The sequence below is a fragment of the Puma concolor genome, chromosome D1, assembly GCF_028749965.1.
Source record: "Puma concolor isolate L17-30 chromosome D1, mPumCon1.1.hap2, whole genome shotgun sequence".
Lineage (NCBI taxonomy): Eukaryota > Metazoa > Chordata > Mammalia > Carnivora > Felidae > Puma > Puma concolor.
The window spans coordinates 12,061,154-12,083,653 of NC_141676.1; the positions used below are offsets into that span (position 1 = coordinate 12,061,154).

At 39.5% G+C, this 22,500-nt stretch overlaps 1 protein-coding gene across 2 annotated transcripts; it reads left to right on the forward strand.

The window, feature by feature from the left end:
• The first annotated feature begins 420 nt into the window (after positions 1 to 420).
• On the forward strand, positions 421 to 21,276 carry GLYAT (glycine-N-acyltransferase). 2 transcript variants are annotated; one of them, XM_086677333.1, is made up of 7 exons: positions 523 to 659; positions 6,908 to 7,078; positions 8,709 to 8,804; positions 12,143 to 12,250; positions 17,867 to 17,993; positions 19,363 to 19,534; positions 19,952 to 21,276. In XM_086677333.1, the coding sequence occupies exons 3-7, from the start codon at positions 8,724 to 8,726 to the stop codon at positions 20,352 to 20,354; spliced, it is 891 nt and encodes a 296-aa protein (XP_086533459.1). In that variant the 5' UTR covers positions 523 to 659; positions 6,908 to 7,078; positions 8,709 to 8,723; the 3' UTR covers positions 20,355 to 21,276. The 2 variants fall into 2 exon arrangements, with proteins under 2 accessions (XP_086533458.1, XP_086533459.1); XM_086677332.1 differs by lacking the exon at positions 6,908 to 7,078 and having other exon boundaries at positions 421 to 659.
• The last annotated feature ends 1,224 nt before the right edge of the window (positions 21,277 to 22,500 follow it).

Below are 22,500 nucleotides of genomic sequence, written 5' to 3' on the forward strand. Positions count from 1 at the left end.
TACGCTGAATCATTGGGATGTTTAACTGCAGACTCACAATAGGCAGGGAAGAGGGCACAGCTTATCGTTAAAAAAAAAAAAAAAAAGGAGGATCCTAAAGGCTTTAGTCACTCCACGCAAATATTTTCTGTTCTGCATACGTGTAAGGAAAGAGACCAGATTCTGCAAATCAGACCTTATCCCTATCTTTCCTATTGCCTTGCTCTGATTGCATTTTGTTAAGAATGGGAAGGGGAGGTAGACAGTATGGTTTATGCAACATGACCCCCCTTCTGACACCTGGCCTGTTGGGTTCACACAGCTTTGGATTCCAGAGTCATGGCCAGGCTGGTGGGAGCAAAGAGCAACCTGGTGTTTTGCAAAGAGAAGCTCAGGTGACACACTCCCAGCCCCTGAATTTGCATAAAGAGCTCCCACAACATGAGTCCCAGAGAGGAAGATTGGATTTCACAAGAGCTGACACCTAGAATTGTTTGCTTATGTGCAAGGTCCACATTTTGAGCCTCAGCTCAGCAATCTCTGGAGGAGACAGACCTAAACTCAGTCTGAGAGATCTTGCCGAACTGACACCATCAGAGGGAAATTTCATAGCCTGGAAGTCTGCTCTTCATTTGTTCCTGGGGACACCTGCAAAGATTGGTGTGGAGACAGCTTTCCAGGTGGGGGCTCATACCAAAAAAAAAAAAAAAAAAAAAAAAAAAAGATAGTCATTGCTTTGTGACATCATCTCCACTTACATGAGACAAATCAAAATGCCCATACTGTGTTACATCAGAATATGATGGCAAACATACTTAAGGGAAAGAAATAACTTTAACTTAAGAAACCTATATCTAGCACTTACTCTGTGAAGGCTAACTTGCTAGGTACTATGAAAAGTTCTTACAGGTCTCTGATTTGAACTAATAAATGAATGAGGAGAGATTTGGATGCTTTCTGGAAGCGGCGGGGTGGGGGTGAATGGAGTCTTTAATGTGTGGAGACACTGCACATATTACCATATTTAATCCTTCTGGTTGTATTACCAGGTAGGCAGTTTTGTTCCCTGCCTGTGATTCCTAAGAAGGTTGCCGTACTTAAAGTTAGAAAAGAAATAAGTGGATGAATACAAGTGAACCTTGTCTGATCAAGCTTCACCTTGTTGTGCTTTGCAGATAGTGTGTTTTTTCAAACTGGAGATTTGTGGTGACCCTGCATCAAGCAAGTCTATTGGCACCATTTTCCAATAGCATTTGCTTCTTTTGTGTCTCTAGGTCACAGTTTGCTAATTCTCACCAATATTTCAAACTTTTCCATTATTATTATATTTGTTGCATTGCTCTGTGATCAGTGATCTTTGGTGTTACATTTCTAATTGTTTGGGAGGTGCCACCAACTGTGTGCCTATAAGATGACAAACTTCATCAATAAATGCTGTGTGTGTTCTGACGGCCCTTAAATTGTCTCTCTCCTCCTCCTTGGGCCTCCCTATTTCCTGAGACAAACAATATTGAAATTAGGACAAGAAATCACCCAACAATGGCCTCTAAGGGTCAAAGATAAAGGAAGAGTCACATGTCTTTCACTGTGAATCAAAAGCTAGAAAAGATTAAGCTTACTGAAGAAGGCTTACCGAAAGCCAAGACAGGCCAAAAGCGAAGCCTCTTCCACCAAAGAGTTAGCCAAGTCGTAAATGCAAAGGAAAAGTTCTTGAAGGAAATAAAAAATGCTACTCAGTGAACACATGAATAATAAGAAAGCAAAACACCCTTATTGCTGATATGAAGAAAGTTTTAGTTATCTGGGTAGACAATCAAATCAGCCAAAATATTTCCTTATGTCAAAGCCTAATGCAGAGCAAGGCCCTGGGTCTCTTCAATTCTATGAAGGCTGAGAGAGTTAAAGCTGCAGAAGAAAAGTCTGAAGCTAGCAGAGGTTGGTTCATGAGGTTTAAGGAAAGATGTCTTCACAACATCAAAGTGTAATGGGAAGCAGCAAGTGGTGATACAGAAGCTGCAGCAAGTTATCCACAAGATCTAGCCAAGATATTAATGAAGGCAGCTACCCTAAACATCAGATTTTCAATGTAGATGAAATAGCCTTCTGTTGGCATAAGATGCCCTCCTGGGACTTTCCTAGCTACAGAGAAGAAGTCAATGCCTGGCTTCAAAGTTTCAAAGGATGGGTCGTCTGTCTTGTTAGGGGCTAATACAACTGGTGACTTTAATTTTTTTTAACGTTTATTTATTTTTGAGACAGAGAGAGACAGAGCATGAACGCGGGAGGGTCAGAGAGAGGGAGACACAGAATCTGAAACAGGCTCCAGGCTCCAAGCTGTCAGCACAGAGCCCAACGCAGGGCTCAAACTCACAGACCACAAGATCAAGACCTGAGCCAAAGTCAGATGCTTAACAGACTGAGCCACCCAGTTGCCCCACAACTTGTGACTTTAAATTAAAACCCATGCTCATTTACATTCTGAAAATCCTAGGGCCCTTAAGAATTATGGTAAACTTATTCTGCCTGTGCTCTAGAAATGGCACAAAACAGCCTGGATTACAGCACATCTGTGCACAGTTTGCTGAATATTTTAAGTCACTGTTCAGACCTACTGCTCAGAAAGGAAGATTCTTTTCAAAATATGACTTCTCACAGACAATGCACCCACTCCCCCAAGAGCTCTGATGGACATGTGCAATGAGATTAAAGTTATTTTCATGCCTGCTAACACAACATCCATTCTGAAGCCCATAAGTCAGGGACTAATTTTGACTTTCAAGTCTCATTCTTGTTATTTAAGATATAAATTTCATAAGGCTATAGCTTCCACATAAGGCTACAGTGATTCCTCTGATGGATCCTAGCAAAGTAAATTGAAGACCTTCTGGAAAAAATTCACCATTCTGGACGCCACTAAGAATATTCGTGATTCATGGGAAGCGGTCAAAATATCAACGTTAATAGGAATTCAGAAGAAGTTGCTTCCAATCCTCATGGATGACTTTGAGAGATGTTCAAGACTTCAGTGGAGGAAGTAGCTGCAGGTGTAGTGGAAAGAGCAAGAGAACTAGAATCAGAACTAGAGCCTGAAGATGGGACTGAACTGCTGCAGTCTCATAATAAAACTTCAATGGATAAAGAACTGCTTCTATGGATGAACAAAGACAGTGGTTTCTTGAGCTGGAATCTACTATTGACGAAGATGTTGTGAAGACTGTTGAAATGACAACAAAGAGTCTACACTATTACATAAACTTAATTGCTGAAACAGAGGCAGGGTTTGAGGGATTGACTCCAATTTTGAAAGAAGTTCAGGGACATGTGAGTGGCTCAGTGGGTTAAGCATCCGATTCTTGATTTCAGCTCAGGTCATGATCTCATGGTTCAGGAGATTGAGCCCCACATCAAGCTCCTCGCTGACAGTGCAGAGCCTGCTCAGGATTCTCTTTCTCCCTCTCTCTCTCTGTCCCTCATCTGCTCACATGCATGCATGCACACTCTCTTTCTCGGTCTCTCTCCCTCAAAATAAATAAACAAACTTAAAAAAATAAATAAAGAAGCTCTACTGTGGGTAAATGCCATCAAACAGCATCACATGCTACAGAAATCATTCACAAAACAAGAGGTCAATCGATGTGGTAAAATTCACGGTTGTCTTTTTTTAAGAAATTGCCACAGTCACTCAACCTTCAGCAACCGCCACTCTGATCAGTCAACAGCCATCAATGTCAAGGCAAAAAAAAGATTATGACTCACTGAAAGCTGAGATAATGGTTAGCATTTTAAAATTAAGGTTATGTACATAGGTTTTTTTTTTTGCAGCATAATGCTATTTCACATTTATCACATAATGCCATTTCATCATTTTGTTTTCTTCAAATGATTGACAGGGACTTGGAAGGAGACAGAGGACACACACATAGAAAAATCAGGAACATTTGACGATCTACACATTACCCAACATGTTAAAGCAACCAAAACATAGTGAAATCTTTGTAACCTAGATATGTTTTTCCATAGAAACAAACTAATATTGGTTCCACTTTTGCAAAACCAAATCTTTCATGACCACCCTGAAAAACTAGTAGTCTGAGGAGCTAAGCTGAAAAGGAGAAGTCTCTGAGTCCTAGGAAGTCAAAGCAAACAGTGAACAATCCAGTAGGAACAAATGCCTCAGAGCTAAATATTTAAATAAGTGTCAATAACTTTTTTTTTTAATTTAAATTTTAGTTAACATACAGTGCAATATTGGTTTCAGGGGTAGAATTCAATGATTCATCACTTACATACAACACCCAGTGTTCATCATGACAAGTGCCCTCCTTAATACCCCTCACTCATCTAACCCATCCCACCAACCTCCCTCCATCAACCCTCAGTTTGTTCTCTATTGTTAAGAGTCTCTTGTGGTTTCTTTCCCTCTCTTCTTCCCCTCCCTTCCCATATGTTCATCTGTTTTGTTTCTTAAATTCTACATATGAGTGAAATCATATGGTATTGTCTTTCTCTGACCTATTTTGCTTAGCATAATACACTGTAGCTCCATCTACATCATTACAAATAACAAGATTTCATTCTTCTTGATGGCTGTGTAATATTCCAGTGTGTGTGTTTCTGTGTATCTGTGTGTGTGTGTGTGTGTGTGTGTGTGTGTGTGTGTGTGTGTGTACCACATCTTTATTCGTTCAGCAGTCAATACACATATGCGCCCTCTCCATAGTTTGGCTATTGTTGATAATGCTGCTATAAACATTATCAATAACTTCTAGTCAAAGGCCATGTAGAACACACCTGTAACCCAGCAAAGTTGGGATTTATTATCTGTTGCAACAAAAGGGAGAGCACACTATAAGGAAGGAAATGTGGTACACCTCAGTAACAGTGTCAGGAGGGACTTGACACACGATTTGGGGAAGGATTCAAGGAAGCATGGATTTGCTCTGCCTTGAATATTGTCAGAAAACACTGCAATTGTATGGAAGACTTTTGTCCATGAAGCAGGAAGAAAGATTAGGGGTAAAGAAGTGGCAGCCACTTGTTACCTGGGGAGAGTATTTGGCTGTTTTTGCAGATAAGACTGCCTTCTTGTTTTGTCCATGCTCAAACATGATTGTGGAATGATCTCGTTTTTGTCCCCTTCCATCAAGGCCATTGAATGACCTTGCCAGGTTCTGCTGTTCTGTGAAAATGTTATGTTTTGGGTGCTGCTTTTTTTCTTTCTCAAATTCATAAAACACCCTAAATGGAATGGGGATCTATTTTTAGATAAATGACCTGGGGAGCAGAAAGTAGCAGAGGGACAAGTAAGTATAGACAAGAGTGACTTTCTTCTAACGTCTACATTTAGAAATTTACAACTACTGAGTCTATCAAGAAGTAATCTTGACTGTTTAAAAATAATCAGCACCATTTATTGAAAAGAATATCCTATCTCCCATTTGTCTGGATATTTTTGTAGCAAATCAATTGACCACAAATGTCTATCAATTTCTCTATTCTGTTTCATTGGTTTGTCTATCTTTATTCCAAGACCACTCCATGATGATTACCATAGCTCTTTAGTAAGCCTTGATATCATGTAAATTTTAGAATCTGTGATTTCTACAAATAAAACTTGAAACGTTTTATGGCTAATTTGAAATTGTAGATCAATTTGGGGGATAAATGGTGACATACTAGCAATAATAAGTCTTCTGATCCTTCTTGTTTTTTGCTCCATGCATCATTGTTGATAGTTTCAATTGCTGCATCTTCAATCTCACTGATCTTTTCTTTTGGAATGTCTAATCTAGTGCTAATCACATCCACTGTATTTTTTATTCTAAATGCTGTATATATTCATTTCTATAAGTTCAATATGCATCTTTTGTAGCTTCCATTTCTCTTATCATGATGTGTCCCTCTATCTTCTTAAACATGAAGAGCAGCATTATTACAGCTTTTTAATGGCTTTGCCTGCTTGTTGCAATATATCTGCATCTACTCATTTTTATTTATTCAGGTAAAGAGAAACCTTATTTGCAAATGTTGCAAGAAGGTGAGAGAAGGACTATTGCATCATGGAGAAGCACTGTTGCAACAGAAAAAAACATTTTGATTGTAGGTCTGACAGTGTCTCCTCTGGGCCTGTCTTTACTGATTTGTGTTTGTCTTCTGCTTCTGAATCATATTTTACTGCTTCTTTCCATCGTATCAGTTTTTATTGGAGGTGAGACAATATGAATTATATACTGTTAGTTGATAGATTTTGTTGTACTTGCATTTTTAAGTACGTTTTGTTCTGGTGCACAATTAAGTTATTGGAATCAGATGGATCATTTCAAGACTTTCTTTTAATCAGTGCAGGGTGAATTTAGAACAGACAAGTCTGAATTTAACCCCCTTGTTGAGCTTCTTACTCAATGCCCTTATGCTACAAGGTCTTTTCACTTCAGTGTGTCAGAACATAAACTATTCCCAGACTTGTGTCAGCTATAAGAATTTTTCCACCTGATCTTTTCCAGTGGTTCTCTCCCTAGGCCAAAGCCCAAGGTAGTTTCCCCTTATACAGTTCAGTGATGAGCCAAAGACTCTAGGAGACTGCTCTTTCCCAAAGATCTCCAGAACTCTCTCTCATTCTCCCTCTCTCTCCCTCATTTTCCCTCTCTCATGCATTCTCTCTCCTTCTCGTTCTCCCTCTCTCTCTTTCTCCCTCTCTGCTTTGTCTCTTTCTCAAGTTCCACACTGGCCTCTACTTCTATATGCTCAAGTCATTGAGACCCCAGTGATCTGGTCAGGCTCCATTTCCCTGAGCTGCAGTCTTCCAACAATAAGCTATGCAATCATTAAACTCACCTTTTCTTTTTTCCTTTTCTTGGGGATAGTGGCTCTGCTCTGTGCAATGCTGTTTCATTTACTGTTTAGTTTTGTCTTTTTTTTTTTTTTTCAGGTGAGGAGGTAAATCCAGATCCTGTTATGCTCTCTTGGCCAGAAGTAGAAGCCTCCTCCGTGCTGTTGTAAAATCAGCTACCCAGTTCCGACCTGGAGCATGGAATCTCACACACAGCCAGTTTTAATGCAACATCCTCTCTGAACACTTCTTTGGTTCCTTCACTTAGAAGTGATGTATTCCTCCAGGGATCCTGGTTCCAAAATAGAACGCTGTGACACAGCCCTTTCTGCTTTTTCATGTAGTTGGGGTTTTATAGAATGTTTTGGTAAATCCCAATTTCACGCAGTGAATCAAATATGTAAAAATGCTATTTTTATTCCACCTCGTAATCCGTACAATATGCAAGACACATGCAAGAGTGAGATACAGTAAGACTAAAAAAAAAATAGGGTGAAAATACCAGCTTGGAATATAGCTTGGAAATTTTTTAAAAGGTTGTTTATATTTTAGACCATGTCCAAATGCCCACATTAAAAAGATTGCAGCAAAATGTACTGCAGTAAACAGCACTTTAACTCAGGTGGCAAGGAGGAGGAGGAAGAAAAGGAGGGGATGAAAAAGGACAGGAAGGAAGAGGAGAGGGAGGAGGAATAATAAAATAACATGTTCAGTGCTTTTATACAAGAGATACTCTTTTTCTTTTTAGTGGGCTCCATGCCCAACATGGAGCTTGAACTCATGATCCCAAGATCAAGAGTCACATGCTGTACTGACAGCCAGCCAGGAGCCCCTGACAGATACTATTCCAAGCACTTATTGACTCCTTTAATGTAATAACTCAGTTAACCCTAAAAAAAAGTCTGTAAGTTAGATGGTGCTGTTATCCCATCCACCTTCGAAGTGTGAAAATCAATAAAAGGAATCCTCTGGAATGGAGTCAGGAAGCCAGCAGCGGGGAGCTCTTGCCATACAACTCCTGCTTGCATTCACCGCAGACCCAACAGGAATAGAGCGCCTTCCAAATTCCATTTTATTTATAATTATTTTTTTAATATAATTTATTGTCAAGTTAGCTAACATACAGTGTACACAGTGTGCTCTTGGTTGGGGGGGGGGGGTAGATTCCTATGATTCATTGCTTCCAAATTCCATTTTACTCTAGCTACTACTTTCCTACTGAGCAGACAGGTTTCCTCCTCCCTTCAGCAACAGCCCAGCCAATGAGAGAGTCACCACTCAGCCAAGAAAAAGCCCTGATACTGGGAACTCCACCTTTCTACCAATGGACTTTTTGTTTATAACAGTCCTCTTCCTCTCCTTTTTATAAAAGAATGTTCCTCTTTTTTGTTCTCCAGACTTGCTTATAATTTTCTATAGCTTCATTATCTGGTATTGCAGTTCCCTGCTATTTCCAAATAAACCATTTTTGATGGTAAGATAGTTTTATTTTTGAGGTTAACAGAGGCAAGCAAGGCACAGAAAGAGTAAATAACTTCCACAATGTTATACGGCTTATTACTGGTGGTGTCACGAGAATCACTAATGGCAACTAAATTTCAAAAGATGTTATATGTACTTAAAAATGCGCTTGTTAACCTAAAATGAAACAGATGGCTGGAATGCATTGAAATGTAAGGAAGTGAATTTAAAAATGTATAAATCCTCCCACCCCCCATGCGTTCTACCAGTCTTGTCCTTCCTTAGAGTTGGTGAGAGCTAGTGAAGACTTTACTGAAGGTGACACAGATGAAGAGACACTGAAGGGGGACCTCGCCATTAGAAAAGAACTTCCTACTCATATTTCTGAATCTCTTCCAGCTTCTTCTCATTCCTAGCTGTTTCCTGTTTCTCTATTTAGGCTAAGGTACCTTCCATGATGTTCCCACTGCAAGGTGCCCAAATGCTGCAGTCACTGGAGAGGTCCTTGAGGAAGAGCCTTCCTGAATCCTTAAAGGTGACAATGGAAAATTCTGGGTGGAGAGTAAGGAATAGAAACCCCATGAGTCAAGAAGAAAAGAGACTAACATTGAGCCTCTGTCCTGTGTCCAGCATTAGTCCATGTTTTCTCTAGCTTAGTTTGCATTACCTCTCTAGAAGATATTTGCTACTATGTCTGTGTTACTGATGAGAAGATGGATCTCAGTTAGGGTGATTTAGCCAATATCACACAAATAGTGAGTTGCAATGCCATGGCATGAACACAGGTATGCCTGGGACTTCACCAGCTTTTGCTCTGTCATTCATAAAGTGTTCCCTTTCTCCTTTCCAAAAAACATTCCATAATAACATTGGTGTTTTCCTCAAAAGTTGGCTGAGGGTTTTCCTCAAAAGTTGGCTGAGACGACGTATTAGTGTTAAAATTGTTCTTCTTAAAAGAACACTTGCTAGGTGAGAGGTTAACCATCAGGAGTCTTCTCTAAAATTAATAAGGAGTCAATTCCAATTTTGACTTAAATTTCCCAATTTCCCTGAGCTGACTGCATATCAGGCTATTTTATGGTGTCTCCTTTAACCTAGTACAACTAGGTGTCTCCTTTAACCTAGTACAACTGATTAGAAATCTCAGAATTAACTAAGATGTACATGTAAATACTTACATCCAGAACTGTGCAAGAGCAACTCTAGTGATAGGCTATGGTACTTGCTTGTGTTTTTTTTTTTTTTAGCAACCAAAGGCATAGGGTCCGTGTGTGTGTGTGAGTGTGAGTGTGTGTGTGTGTGTGTTAGAGGACAGTTACTTTTCCCTAAAAAAACCTCTGTAGACATAGAAATTAGATTTTTACTATTTTATAAGACATTCCTATAAGATGCATACAATTTAGATAAGATAAATGCATTTGCCTCCTTTACTCCCTTATAGCTCTGCTACTCCCTTCTTTCAGTATAAGGAGAAAAATATTAGCATTATTTTATTTGTAGATCACAAGGCTTAATTTTCTTTTATTTATTTATTTTTTAAGGCTTAATTTTCAATTATTAGAAACAGACTAATGAAATAACTGTTCTTTAGTTCCTACTAAAAAAAATGACTTCTACCACAGCTAACCCTTAAATATGTGAGTTCACTTATATTCACTTGGATTTTTTTCAACAAATATAGCACAGAACTGTAAATGGATTTTCTCTTCTTTGTAATCTGATTAATAACATCTTCTTATGTCTAGCTTACTTTATTGTAAGAATAGAGTATATAACATACTGTACATCTTAATCAGCTGTTTAAATCATTGGTAAGGCTTCTGGTCAATTGTAGGTGATTCGTAGTTAAGTTTGGGGGTAATCAAAAATTCTAGACAGATTTTCCACTGCAAGTGGGGGATCAGTGCCCCCCAACCCCCATGTTGTTCAAGGGTCAACTGTGATCTAAAACTAAAGTTAACCACGTTAGTAGATTCCTACTACCATTAATCTCTACCACCCACTATTTAACTCCTTTCACTTAATAATCCTTAAGATCCAGGCAACCTTACAATCAATTCTGCGGGGTTGGGAGGGAGGTTACATCAGTTAGAAACTCTATAAACAGTTGCCTAAGATATTTTTATGGTGAATAGTTATTTTTAACAATTCTTCAGGCCAAAGTTTTTTTTTCCCCATGAATTTAGTGTAGAATTTTGTCACTTAAATTTCTCTTTACTGCTTATGTTAAGTTGAGCCCAAATATTTTGAGAAAATGGTGCATTCCAAGTGTCCTTTCTTGGAAGATCTCTGTGGTAAGATAAGGTGGCCCTAACAGCACCTTCAATTTTTGGTTGCATATTAAAGACATACATTGCCCCCTAATTAAAATCCAGAATATGTGTAGTACTTGTAATGGATGTATAACCTAAAATTCAATACTTATTTGAGTCTCAGTTGAGAAAAAGCCCAGCCATTCCTCTTAGTGCTAGATATTAAATACATTTTAGTGCGTGTATCAACTCCAGTTGAGTCAACTTAGAGTAGCTGGCTGGTATGTTCTGAACTGAGCAGGAAAAAAGAAATTTTTTTAATTAATTAGGCCATGGGAATAACAAAGAGTAACAGTTCTACGTATTTTCAGATCCTATAATGGATAATAGTATAGTGTAAATCAGTTTTACAGGGCCCAAATGCAAATATGTAAAAAGATAATGTCTCTATTTTCCCAAATTATGCTGAATTCTATATCAAGCCTCCACTCATGGCTGAAAACAAAATAAATTCAGATAAATTCAGTCAACTGAGCTTTTTTCCCCCTTCTGTCTAACATCAATAGTTTATGTGGGGTGGAGAGTGGCAGGGGGAAAGATACAGGCATAGTTCTTAGTCATCATGTATCCAAGGTGGAAATATTAATGCATATACCATCTTTTTGACCTCAGGTCATTGGCATGCTTCCACGCTGGTATCTGCAGAGGCTTCATGTTCACAGTTGCCCATGCTAGTATCTGCTGCTGCATTCCAATCCCCCAAACCACAAAAACACAAGACTTGTTCTCATTCATTCTCTCCCCATCTTCCTGTCTCTCAACAGCCTGCACAACACAAATGGGGGTAGGGGGATCCAAGACTGGACTTGGACCCCAGGCCATGGGACCACACAGCACATTCTGTTGAGCACTACGCTGTAGCCTGTTTGTTGGTGGAAGTTCATTTAATCCTTCCAGAGAATAACGTGGTCATTTATGTTAAGAAGTTTTAAACATGTGCATAACATTTGAGCCAGCAACTACTCTTCTGAATATTCTAAGAAAATATCAGGAGCCCATGCAAATTTTCTGTCAAGCATGCTCTATGAAGAATTATTTGTCAAAGTGAAAAGCTGGAAACAGCTGAAATGACTATCAATAAGCAAATAAATGAACTGTGATATATCCATACGATGGAATCCTATGCAGCCATCATAAAACAATTGAAAATGTTTGTGTTTATGAACATAAAAATATGCTCACAATGCATTCTGGGGGAGGGAACATGTATCAGATCATTTAATTTTTGTAAAATTGTGTCTATGTGTATGAGTAGAAGAAAATCTTGAAGGAGAAAATTTTAAATCCTAAAATGAAGAATGGTATTCTTAAAATCAAATTTTATCTGGCCAAACATTTTACTATATGCATGTATGATTCATATCGGGTGGGGAGAAAAAGCTCTTCTCGTTTGAGGTTAAAAAAAAATGTAGTACATGGAGACTGTTTGACCTAGATGCCCTACTTGGCCCTTTTCCAACATAAAATTTCATGATAGAAATGATCCTTGTCCTGACCAAACAAGGCACTTTACCAGTCCTTCCTAACAAGCTGACCCTCTCCCTTTCTTGGGATGCTGCAGGTTTATGGGACTGTCTTCCACATGAACCAGGGAAACCCATTCAAGCTGAAGGCTCTAGTGGACAAGTGGCCTGATTTTAACACAGTGGTTATCCGCCCTCAGGAGCAGGTAAGGTGCCAGACGTGGAATGAATATGCCTCTGTTCATTTTTGCAGTGTACCTGCCATGTGCTTGACAATATGGCAGCCCAGGGATACAGAAATGAATTGTGTGACGGAAAGTAAGTCCCTCTCTTCAAAGAGCTCAGAGCCTTGGAAGAAAAGATCAATAAGCAAATAAATTCCAATATAGAGTGAAGTGTGTGGGAAGAGAAGATGTACAACACAGAAATAGCGAAAGCTGATTCAACAACGGAGGCTGGAGATGAAGGTTAAGGTCTGAGACACTTCCCGATGGGAGGTTTCACCTGCACTGGATCTTGTACATATTTTGTAGATACTGTTAGGCTGACAAAAAAAAAAGAGGACATTCCAACAGAGAAAACACAAGGGGTAAAGATAGGAAGGTGTGAGACAGTACAGTGAGTTAGGGCAATTATAAAAAGCAAACTTATAATACTATAATCGCCATATGCATTTTGAGGAAACATTTAAAAACTAGCAAAACTAAACAGTAAACACATTTCAAAGACAAAAATTCACAAGCTTATTTTTAAACATTCAGTAAAATTATAAATTTATAAAAATACAAATATTATACCTTTCATAGAAATAAAAATTTATTTGAAAACCACTAAGTTAAACAATATATAAAGAAATCTGTATTAGTAGTAACAACTGACCTGAAATAAAATTATTTGATCTTTTATCTTAAATGTGATCTTAAGTAATAAAATGTATTAGTGGATATCCTTGCTGACTTGTCAGTGTATTTTTGGGCAACATTTTCCAACCATTTTTTAACGTTTATTTATTTTTGGGAGAGAGACAGAGCATGAACGGGGGAGGGGCAGAGAGAGAGGGAGACACAGAATCGGAAACAGGCTCCAGGCTCTGAGCCATCAGCCCAGAGCCCGACGCGGGGCTCGAACTCACGGACCGCGGCTCGAACTCACGGACCGCGAGATCGTGACCTGGCTGAAGTCGGACGCTTAACCGACTGCGCCACCCAGGCGCCCCTCCAACCATTTTTTAAAAAGCTTTTGAATTCTGCACTGAGTTGTGGTAATATTTTCTTGTGCCTCCCACTTCCCAATAATCTCATCTGTTTAGTAAGTTGAGAGGGTCTTCTTAAATAAGTACTCTCTTTATTTTTCTGGAACTACCGTTTGTTTAACTATAGCATTGTTTTAAGGAAGCATTTCTAATTGGTTTTCATCTTCTTTGGCTTCATTAAGTATAGATGGAGATTTTAATCCAGAAATATCTATAACTAAATTTAATACTGTGATGTTCATGGTTGGCATGTTCTGCAACTATCTGAACTGTTTACTACATGGATTCTTGCAACAGAAGTTTTGCTTTTCCTTGTCAAATGTTTTTCTCTTCTTCCCACTGAGAATAATAGAAGTATAGAAGAATGCTTCCTAATAATTGTGTCTTTGTTTGATTTGTTCCAGTTCTGTGAAAAATGCTATTGGTATTTTGATTTGGATTGCACTGAGTCTATACACTGCTTTGGGTAGTATGGACATTCTGACAATATTAATTTCTCTGCCCCATGAACGTGGAATATCTTTTCCTTTGTGTCATCTTCAATTTCTTTCATCAATATTTCATAATTTTCACAGTACAGGTCTTTCACTTCCTAAGTTTATTCCTAGGTATTTTCTTTCTTTCTGATGCAATTGTAAATGGAATTGTTTTCTTAATTTCTCTATTACCTAATTGTTAGTGTATAGAAACACAACCAATTTCTGTGAATTCTGTATCCTGGAACTTTAATGAATTCATTTATTACTTTTAATAGTTTGTGGGTGAAGTCTTAGGGTTTTCTTTGTATAGGATTATATCACCTGTAAATAGTGACAGTTTAACTTCTTCTTTACCAATTTGGATGCCTTTTCTTTTTTTTCTTGCTGGATTGCTGTGGTTAAAACTTCCAGTATTTTGTTGAATAAAAGTGGCAAGAGTGTAAATCCTTGTCTTCTTCCTGACCTTACAGGAAAAGTTCTCAGTTTTTTACCATAAGGAGTTAATATCCAAAATACATAAAGAACTTTTAACTAAACACCAAAACCTAAAGAATCCAATTTAAAAATAGGCATAAATACATGAAAGACCCAATGGTAATACCATCCTCAATGGGGAAAAATTGAAAGCTTTCCCCCTAAGGTCAGGAATAAGACAGGGATGTCCACTCTTGCCACTGTTATTCAACATACTATTGGAAGTCTTAGCCTCAGCAATCAGACAACACAAAGAAATAAATGGCATCCAAATCGGCCAGGAGGAGGTCAAACTTTCACTCTTCGCAAATAACATAATATTCTATATGGAAAACCCAAAAGATTCTACCAATAAACTGCTATAACTGACCCATGAATTCATCAGCAAAGTGGCAGGATATAAAATCAATGCACAGAAACCGGTTGCATTCCTATACACCAACAATGAAGCAACAGAAAGAGAAATCAAGGAATCAATCCCATTTACAATTGCACCAAAAACCATAAAATACCTAGGAAACTCTAACTAAAGAGGTGAAAAATCTATACACCAAAAACTATAGAAAGTTTATGAAAGAAATTGAAGAAGACACACAAAAAATGGAAAAACATTCCATGCTCCTGGATAGGAAGAACAAATATTGTTAAAATGTTGATACTACCCAAAGCAATCTACATATTCAATTCTATACCTATCAAATAACACCAGCATTCTTCACAGAGCTAGAACAAACAATCCTAAAATTTGTATGGAACCACAAAAGCAATCTTGAAAAAGAAAACCATAGCAGGAGGCATCACAATCCTGGATTTCAAGCTGTAATACCAAGCTGTAATTTTCAAGATAGTATGGCAATGGCACAAAAACAGACACTCAGATCAATGGAACAGAATAAAAAACCCAGAAATGGACCCACAAATGTATGGCCAACTAATCTTTGACAAAGCAGGAAAGAATATCCAATGGAATAAGGACAGTCTCTTCAGCAAGTGGTGCTGGGAAAACTGGACAGTGACATGCAGAAGAATGAACCTGGACCACTTTCTTACACCATACCATACACAAAAATAAACTCAAAATGGATGAAAGACCAAAATGTAAGACAGGAAGCCATCAAAATCCTAGAGGAGAAAGCAGGCAAAAACCTCTTTGACCTTGGCCACAGCAACTTCTTACTCAATACATCTCCAGAGGCAAGGGAAACAAAAGCAAAAATGAACTATTGAGACCACATAAAAATAAAAAGTCTGCACAGCGAAGGGAACTTCAGCAAAACTAAAAGGCAACCAATGGAATGGGAGGAGATATTTGCAAATGACATATCAGATAAAGGGTTAGTATCCAAAATCTATAAAGAACTTAATCAAACTCAACATCCAAAAAACAAATAATCCAGTGAAGAAATGGGCAAAAGACATGAATAGACACTTCTTCAAAGAAGACATCCAGATGGCCAACTGACACATAAAAAATGTTCCACATCACTCATCATCAGGGAAACACAAATCAAAACCACAATGAGATACCACCTCACACCTGTCAGAATGGCTAACATTAACAACTCAGGCAACAACAGATGTTGGTGAGGATACAGAGAAAGAGGATCTCTTTTGCATTATTGGTGGTAATGCAAGCTGATGCAGCCACTCTGGAAAACAGTATGGAGGTGCCTCAAAAAATTAAAATTCTAACTACCCTATGACCCAGCAATTGCACTACTAGATATTTACCCAAAGGATACAGGTGTGCTATATCAAAGGGGCACATGCACCCCAATGTTTATAGCAGCACCATCAACAATAGCCGAAGTATAGAAAGACCCCAAATGTCCATCAATGGATGAATGGATTAAGAAGATGTGGGGTATATATATACTCATATATATATACACACACATATATATGATATATATATATATATATATATATATTTATAGTTATTTATGTTTATACACACACACACACACACACACACACACACACTGGAGTATTACTCAGCAATCAAAAAGAATGAAATCTTGCCATTTGCAACTACATGCATGGAACTAGAGGGTATTATACTATGCGAAATTAGTCAGAGAAAGACAAATATCATATGACTTCACTCATATGAGGACTTTAAGACACAGATGAACATAAGGGAAGGGAAGCAAAAATAATATAAAAACAGCGAGGGAGACAAAAATATGAGACTCTTAAATATGGAGAACAAACAGAGGGTTACTGGAGGGGATGTGGGAGTAGTGATAGGCTAAATGGGTAAAGGGCATTAAGGAATCTACTCCTGAAATCATTGTTGCACTATAAACTAACTAACTTGGATGTAAATTTAAAAAATAAATTAAATACAATTTAAAAAAGAAAAGAAAAAAATAGGACAACATGAATTAGATATTTTCCCAAAAAAGACATACACATAGCCCAGAAACATGAAGGATCCTCAACATTACTAATCACCAGGGAAATACAAATCAAAACCATAATGAGGTATCACCTTACAGCTGTCAGAATGGCTATAGTCAAAAAGACAAAAAACAAGTGTCGGTGAGGATGTGGAGAAAAAGGAACCCTTGTGCACTGTTGGTGGAAATGTAAATTGGTATAGTCACTGTGGAAAACAGTAAGGATGTTTTTCAAAAAAAATTAAAAATAGAGGGGCATGTGGGTGGTTCAGTCAGATGAGGGTTTGACTCTTGATTTCAGTTGAGGTCAAGATCCCAGGGTCGTGGGATCGAGTCCCACATGGGGCTCCATGCTCAGCATGGAGCCTGCTCAGGATTCTCTCTCTCCCTCTGCCCCTTTCCCCTGCTTGTGCTCTCTCTCTAAAAGAAAAAAAAATAGAAAAAAAATTAAAACTAGAAATACCATACGACCCAATAGTTCTACTACCGGGTATTTGCCCAAAGAAAACAAAAACACAAATTTGAAAAAATATATGCACCCCTATGTTTATAGCATTATTTACAATAGCCAAGATGTGGAAGCAACCCAAATGTCCACCAATAGAAAAATGGATAAAGAAGATGTAGTGTGTACACACTCACACACACACACACACACACAATGGAGTATTACTCAGCCGTAAAAAGAATGAGATCTTGCCATCTATGACAACATGGATGGACCTAGAGGGTGTTATGCAAAGTAAAATAAGTCAGACAGAGAAAGACAAATACTGTATGATTTCCCTCATATGTGGAATCTAAGAAACAAATGAACAAACAAAAATCAGAAACAGACCCATAAATACACAGAACAAACTGGTGGTTGCCAGAAGGAAGAGGGCAGAGGGATGGGCAAAATGGGTGAAGGGTAGTGGGAGATACAGGCTTCCTGTTACAGCATGAATAACTCATGCTATAAAAGGTAGAGCATAGGGAATATAGTCAGTGGTGGTGTAATAGTGTTATATGGTGACAGATGGTAGCTATAATTGTGAGCACAGCATAAAGTATAGACTTGTTGAATCCCTATATTGTACACCTGAAACTATTGTAACATTGTGTGTCAACAATATTTCAATGTTAAAAACTCACAGTATAGTGGAATTTAGAAAAAGTATTGCAATAGTGAAATATAAGTAATTTGTTTTATCTCCCTTTTCCCAATGATCATAGGAGATGACAGATGATCTTGATCACTACACCAATACTTACCAAATCTACTCCAAGGACCTCAAGAACTGTCAGAAATGTCTTGTCTCACCAGAAGTCATCAACTGGAAACAGCATTTGCAGATCCAAAGTAAGAGAAATGGGATGGGTGCGGACTCACTTCTCTGTCCTGAACAATTTTCCCTATGACTCATATCTCCTGCCCCCAAGCTCCAGACCCTCAGCCTGCTGCCAATTTTTTAACTCCCTCATAAAGGGAGAAAAAAACACCTTCAAAGCTTGCAAAAAATGGGCTTCATATAGGGGAACATAATATAATTCCTGGAGAGCCAACGATTTATGGCATATTTTGTAGACATATGCAGGATCCCTTAGGGTAACTGGGTACCAAAGGAGGGCTTCACCCAAGGTCTTCCATTCCTGGAATGAGAATGATGACTTGTGCCATAAAGCACCTCCCAGATCATAAAGGACAACTGTCATGGTGTGGATATGCCCCCTGCCCCGAGTCAGACTCCCTAGGATGGCATCTGCCTGTTACTTGCTATGTGATCCTAGCCACATGACTTATCCTCTTGGAGACCATGACTTTCATATACATAAATGAGGATAACAATAGTTCCTAGAACACAGGGGCATTGAAAAGATTAAATTAAATCTTGAATAGGGATTTCTTACTATAATACCTGGATGTGTAGTTGACTTTTGCTGCATAATTCTGTGAATCTACAGTTTGTATTAGGCTTTGCAAGGCAGTTCTGCTGGTGTCTCTTGGGCTTACTCATGCAATTGCCATCAGTTGATGGGTGGACTATGGCCTGATTGCTCTAACATGGCCTCAGTCACATGTCTGAATGATGGTTCTGGCTGTCAGCGTTGGCTGCCATGGTGATGGAATGATAGGAGCACCTGACCTCAGCAGGCTAGCCTAGGCCTATTTGTATGGTATTGGTTTAAAAGTAATTGAGATCACAAGGAGAGGGCAAACCCCGATGTGCAAGCACTTTTAAGCTTCTCTCTGCATCAAGTTCATTCTTCCCCATTGCCAAAGCAAATCATATGGCCAAGGTCAGATGCAGTGCAGACGAGGACTACCCCAAGGAATGGATACAAGGAGATGTGGGCAAATATAGGCCATTACTGCAACAATCTACTACACTGGGAACATAGTAAATACACAATGGATATTGTCTACTACTTTTTAAAAAAAACTTCTCTCCTTTAATTATCAAAACTACATGATTATGTAGCCCAGAAAACCTGGTTCCAGTCTCGCTTTGCCACCAATGGCTTAATGAATTTCTGGGCATGTTTTCCCTTACATAAAACAGGGAAAATTGCACAAATCCTGACTACTTGACTCTGGTTACACAGCAGCAGCACTGAGCCCAGAACCTAGGTTCTCTGACTGTAAATCCCAGACACTTCCTACTCCAATGGGGAGCTTCTCCACAGCATATACTTATTAAATCATTGTCTCTCCTCATAATCCCATCTAGGTTCACAGCCCAGCCTGAATGAGGTGATACAAAATCTTGCAGCTACTAAATCCTTCCAAGTCAAGCAAACACATTGCATTCTCTATATGATGGCTGAGACGATAAAGAAACTAGTTCCTTCCCTGCTGGAGGGAAAGAACTTATCACCCAACAGTGGCAAACCCGAGGCCATGTGAGTTGGATACAAATCACTCTGCATCACTTACTGCTCTCAGTACTGAGACAGCCTCCAATTTTCCCACCCTGCTTTCACTCTGGCCCATCTGCTGTCAATATTCTTCAAAACAGTCAGAGTAATCTTTTCTTAAGATGTAATTCATACCATATTCCTCCTTTGCTTAAAATACTCCACCATTTCTTTTCTCATCTGGAATATATCTGATTTCTGCCAGCTTCTTCGACCTATCCTGTTCTTCCTGCTCACTCATTCCAACAACAGTGGACTTTTCCATCCCTTTGTCATCACAAACTCACCTACACTCCAGGGCTTTGTGTTTCTTATTTCCTCTACCTACTCTGCCTCTCAAAACAGTAGAGGGAAGAACAAATAAAAACCTCCATACTCACAGACTTTGCTTTTCCTCCATAGCTGCCAAGAGATGTTTAAACCCTCCTCCCTGGATGTTACCCACGCTGCCTTGGTGAATAAATTCTGGCATTTTGGCGGCAATGAGAGGAGCCAGAGATTCATCGAGCGCTGTATCCAGAACTTCCCCACCTTCTGCCTGCTGGGGCCTGAGAGGACGCCTGTATCCTGGAACCTGATGGACCAGACAGGAGAGTTACGGATGGCGGGTACCCTGCCTGAGTACCGGGCCCACGGCCTTATCACCCAAGTCATCTATTCCCATAGTCACTATCTAAACAAACTTGGCTTCCCCATATATTCTCACGTTGACAAGAGTAACACAACTATGCAGAAAGTTTGTAAGAAACTTGACCATATCACCATACCCTGTGGCTGGAACCAGTGGCACTGTGTGCCCCTGTGAAGCAGCCCTGCACAGAAGACCATGTCAGATAGGCCTGGGAAGACACAAAGAATAAGTTATAACTGTGATCATCAGTAAAGGAATGGCACTGTTTGGGCTCCAGGGAAGCAGTGTGATTGGTCAGCAAGACCACCCCAGTCCCTGCACTCGAACTGCAGATGGGATTCCTTTAGATTTATCACTATGAAGCAGCCCAGGTACTCCTTCACTGGGCCCCACAGAATTTAGCCTCCCATACTTCTGGGATCTCTGTGATGCTCCTTCATCAGCTACCTGGTGCCCCAAATAGCTTCTCCTAGAACTCCCAGTACACGGATTGGTAGAGCCCTGCCAAATCTTCCAGGAAACGGTAATATTTCCTGGGCACTATAACTTATTCCTCTTTCTTTCTATGGCCTTTTCCTTAGTACTCAGCAAGCATATTCTGCTCATTAGGTCTGTAGAGATTATCTTTTCCTCTGATTACTGCTTTAGAGGTACACTAAATATATACAAGTACATAGGAGAAATTAGGTTAAATGTGATACACATGATATAGCAGAAAGGGTTAATAAGACAAAGACTTAATGGTAGCCTGTCTGTCCCCTCCTCACACTCACACCAGGGAAAATGGTTCAATATTGTTTCTAAAATTTTTTTCATGTTTGTTTGTTCTTGAGAGAGACAGACAGACAGAGCACAAGTGGGGAGGGGCAGAGAGAGAGACCTAGAATTCGAAGCAGGATCCAAGCTCTGAGATGTCAGCACCAAGCCCAACGCCGGGGCTCGAACTCACAAACTGTGAGATCATGACTTGAGCCAAAGTTGGATGCTTAACCAACTGAGCCACACAGGTGCCCTGGCTCAATATTGTTTCTAAAAGCAGACCTTCCTAAACCCACCTGAAACCCCAGACAATAAAAAGATTTTGTGTTTCACTGTATAGGTTGAAACAAAGTGATTCATAATGGAGAGTGCATGGGTGAGTTTATGGAGAGAGAGAAGTAGGAGTGCCAAGACCTAGGGAGTGGATATTAACTGAGAGAGACAGAAGGTGATGGGGAGGGCATGGTTACCCATTGCCCCCACTTGCCCTGGGCACGTTATTTCAGGATGCCTGGATTCTGTGAAGTTCTGATAATTGTCTCATGGGAGAGTCTAGTTGGGAGTGTGGAGGGATATTCTTCCTGGTGGTGACAGGTGAGCTGGGAGGGGTCCTTGCCCCAACAGTTCAAAAGAAATAGCAAAGAGAACACTGGAATGAAGGTAATCACCTGGATTAAGAACCTGTTGGGGCGCCTGGGTGGCGCAGTCGGTTAAGCGTCCGACTTCAGCCAGGTCACGATCTCGCAGTCCGTGAGTTCGAGCCCCGCGTCGGCTCTGGGCTGATGGCTCGGAGCCTGGAGCCTGTTTCCGATTCTGTGTCTCCCTCTCTCTCTGCCCCTCCCCCGTTCATGCTCTGTCTCTCTCTGTCCCAAAAATAAATAAACGTTGAAAAAAAAAATTAAAAAAAAAAAAAAAAAAAAGAACCTGTTTCCTTCTGGTCCACCTAAGCCTGGCATTAGGCTACAGATTGAGAATGAAGTCCCTCCAACCCTCAGAAACTGACTGAGGTTTAATTTCTTGGCGAGTTAGGGTTTCTCAACCTTGGCACAATGGACATTTTAGGCTGGACAATTCTTTGTTGTGGGGTGAGGGCTGTCTTGTGCATTTTTAGAATACTTAGTAGCACCCCTGGCATCCATCCACTAGATGCCAGTAGCACCTTCTGTCCCAGTTATGACAACTAAAAATGTCTGCAGATATTGATAAATGTGCCTTGAAGGCAAAGTCACCTGTGACTGAGAGCCAGTGGTCTAGAGGAAGGATTCTCAAATTTGAGCCTGCATCAGAATCACAGACTGTGATTTAACTGTCAGACCTGTTAAAACACAGACTGTGAGGCCTATCTCCTAAGTTTCTGATTCAGTAGATTTTGGGTAGAGCCCCAGAATTTAAATTTCTAACACCTTTCCAAGTGATCCTGATACTGGCATTGGTCCACGAATCGGGCTTTGAAAACCATTGGTTTAGAGAAATAATTGAACATATTTTATGTCCTAGAACAATAGATGAAAATTCATATTGCACACTACTTAGGTATATCATTTTACTTTTGTAATTATAA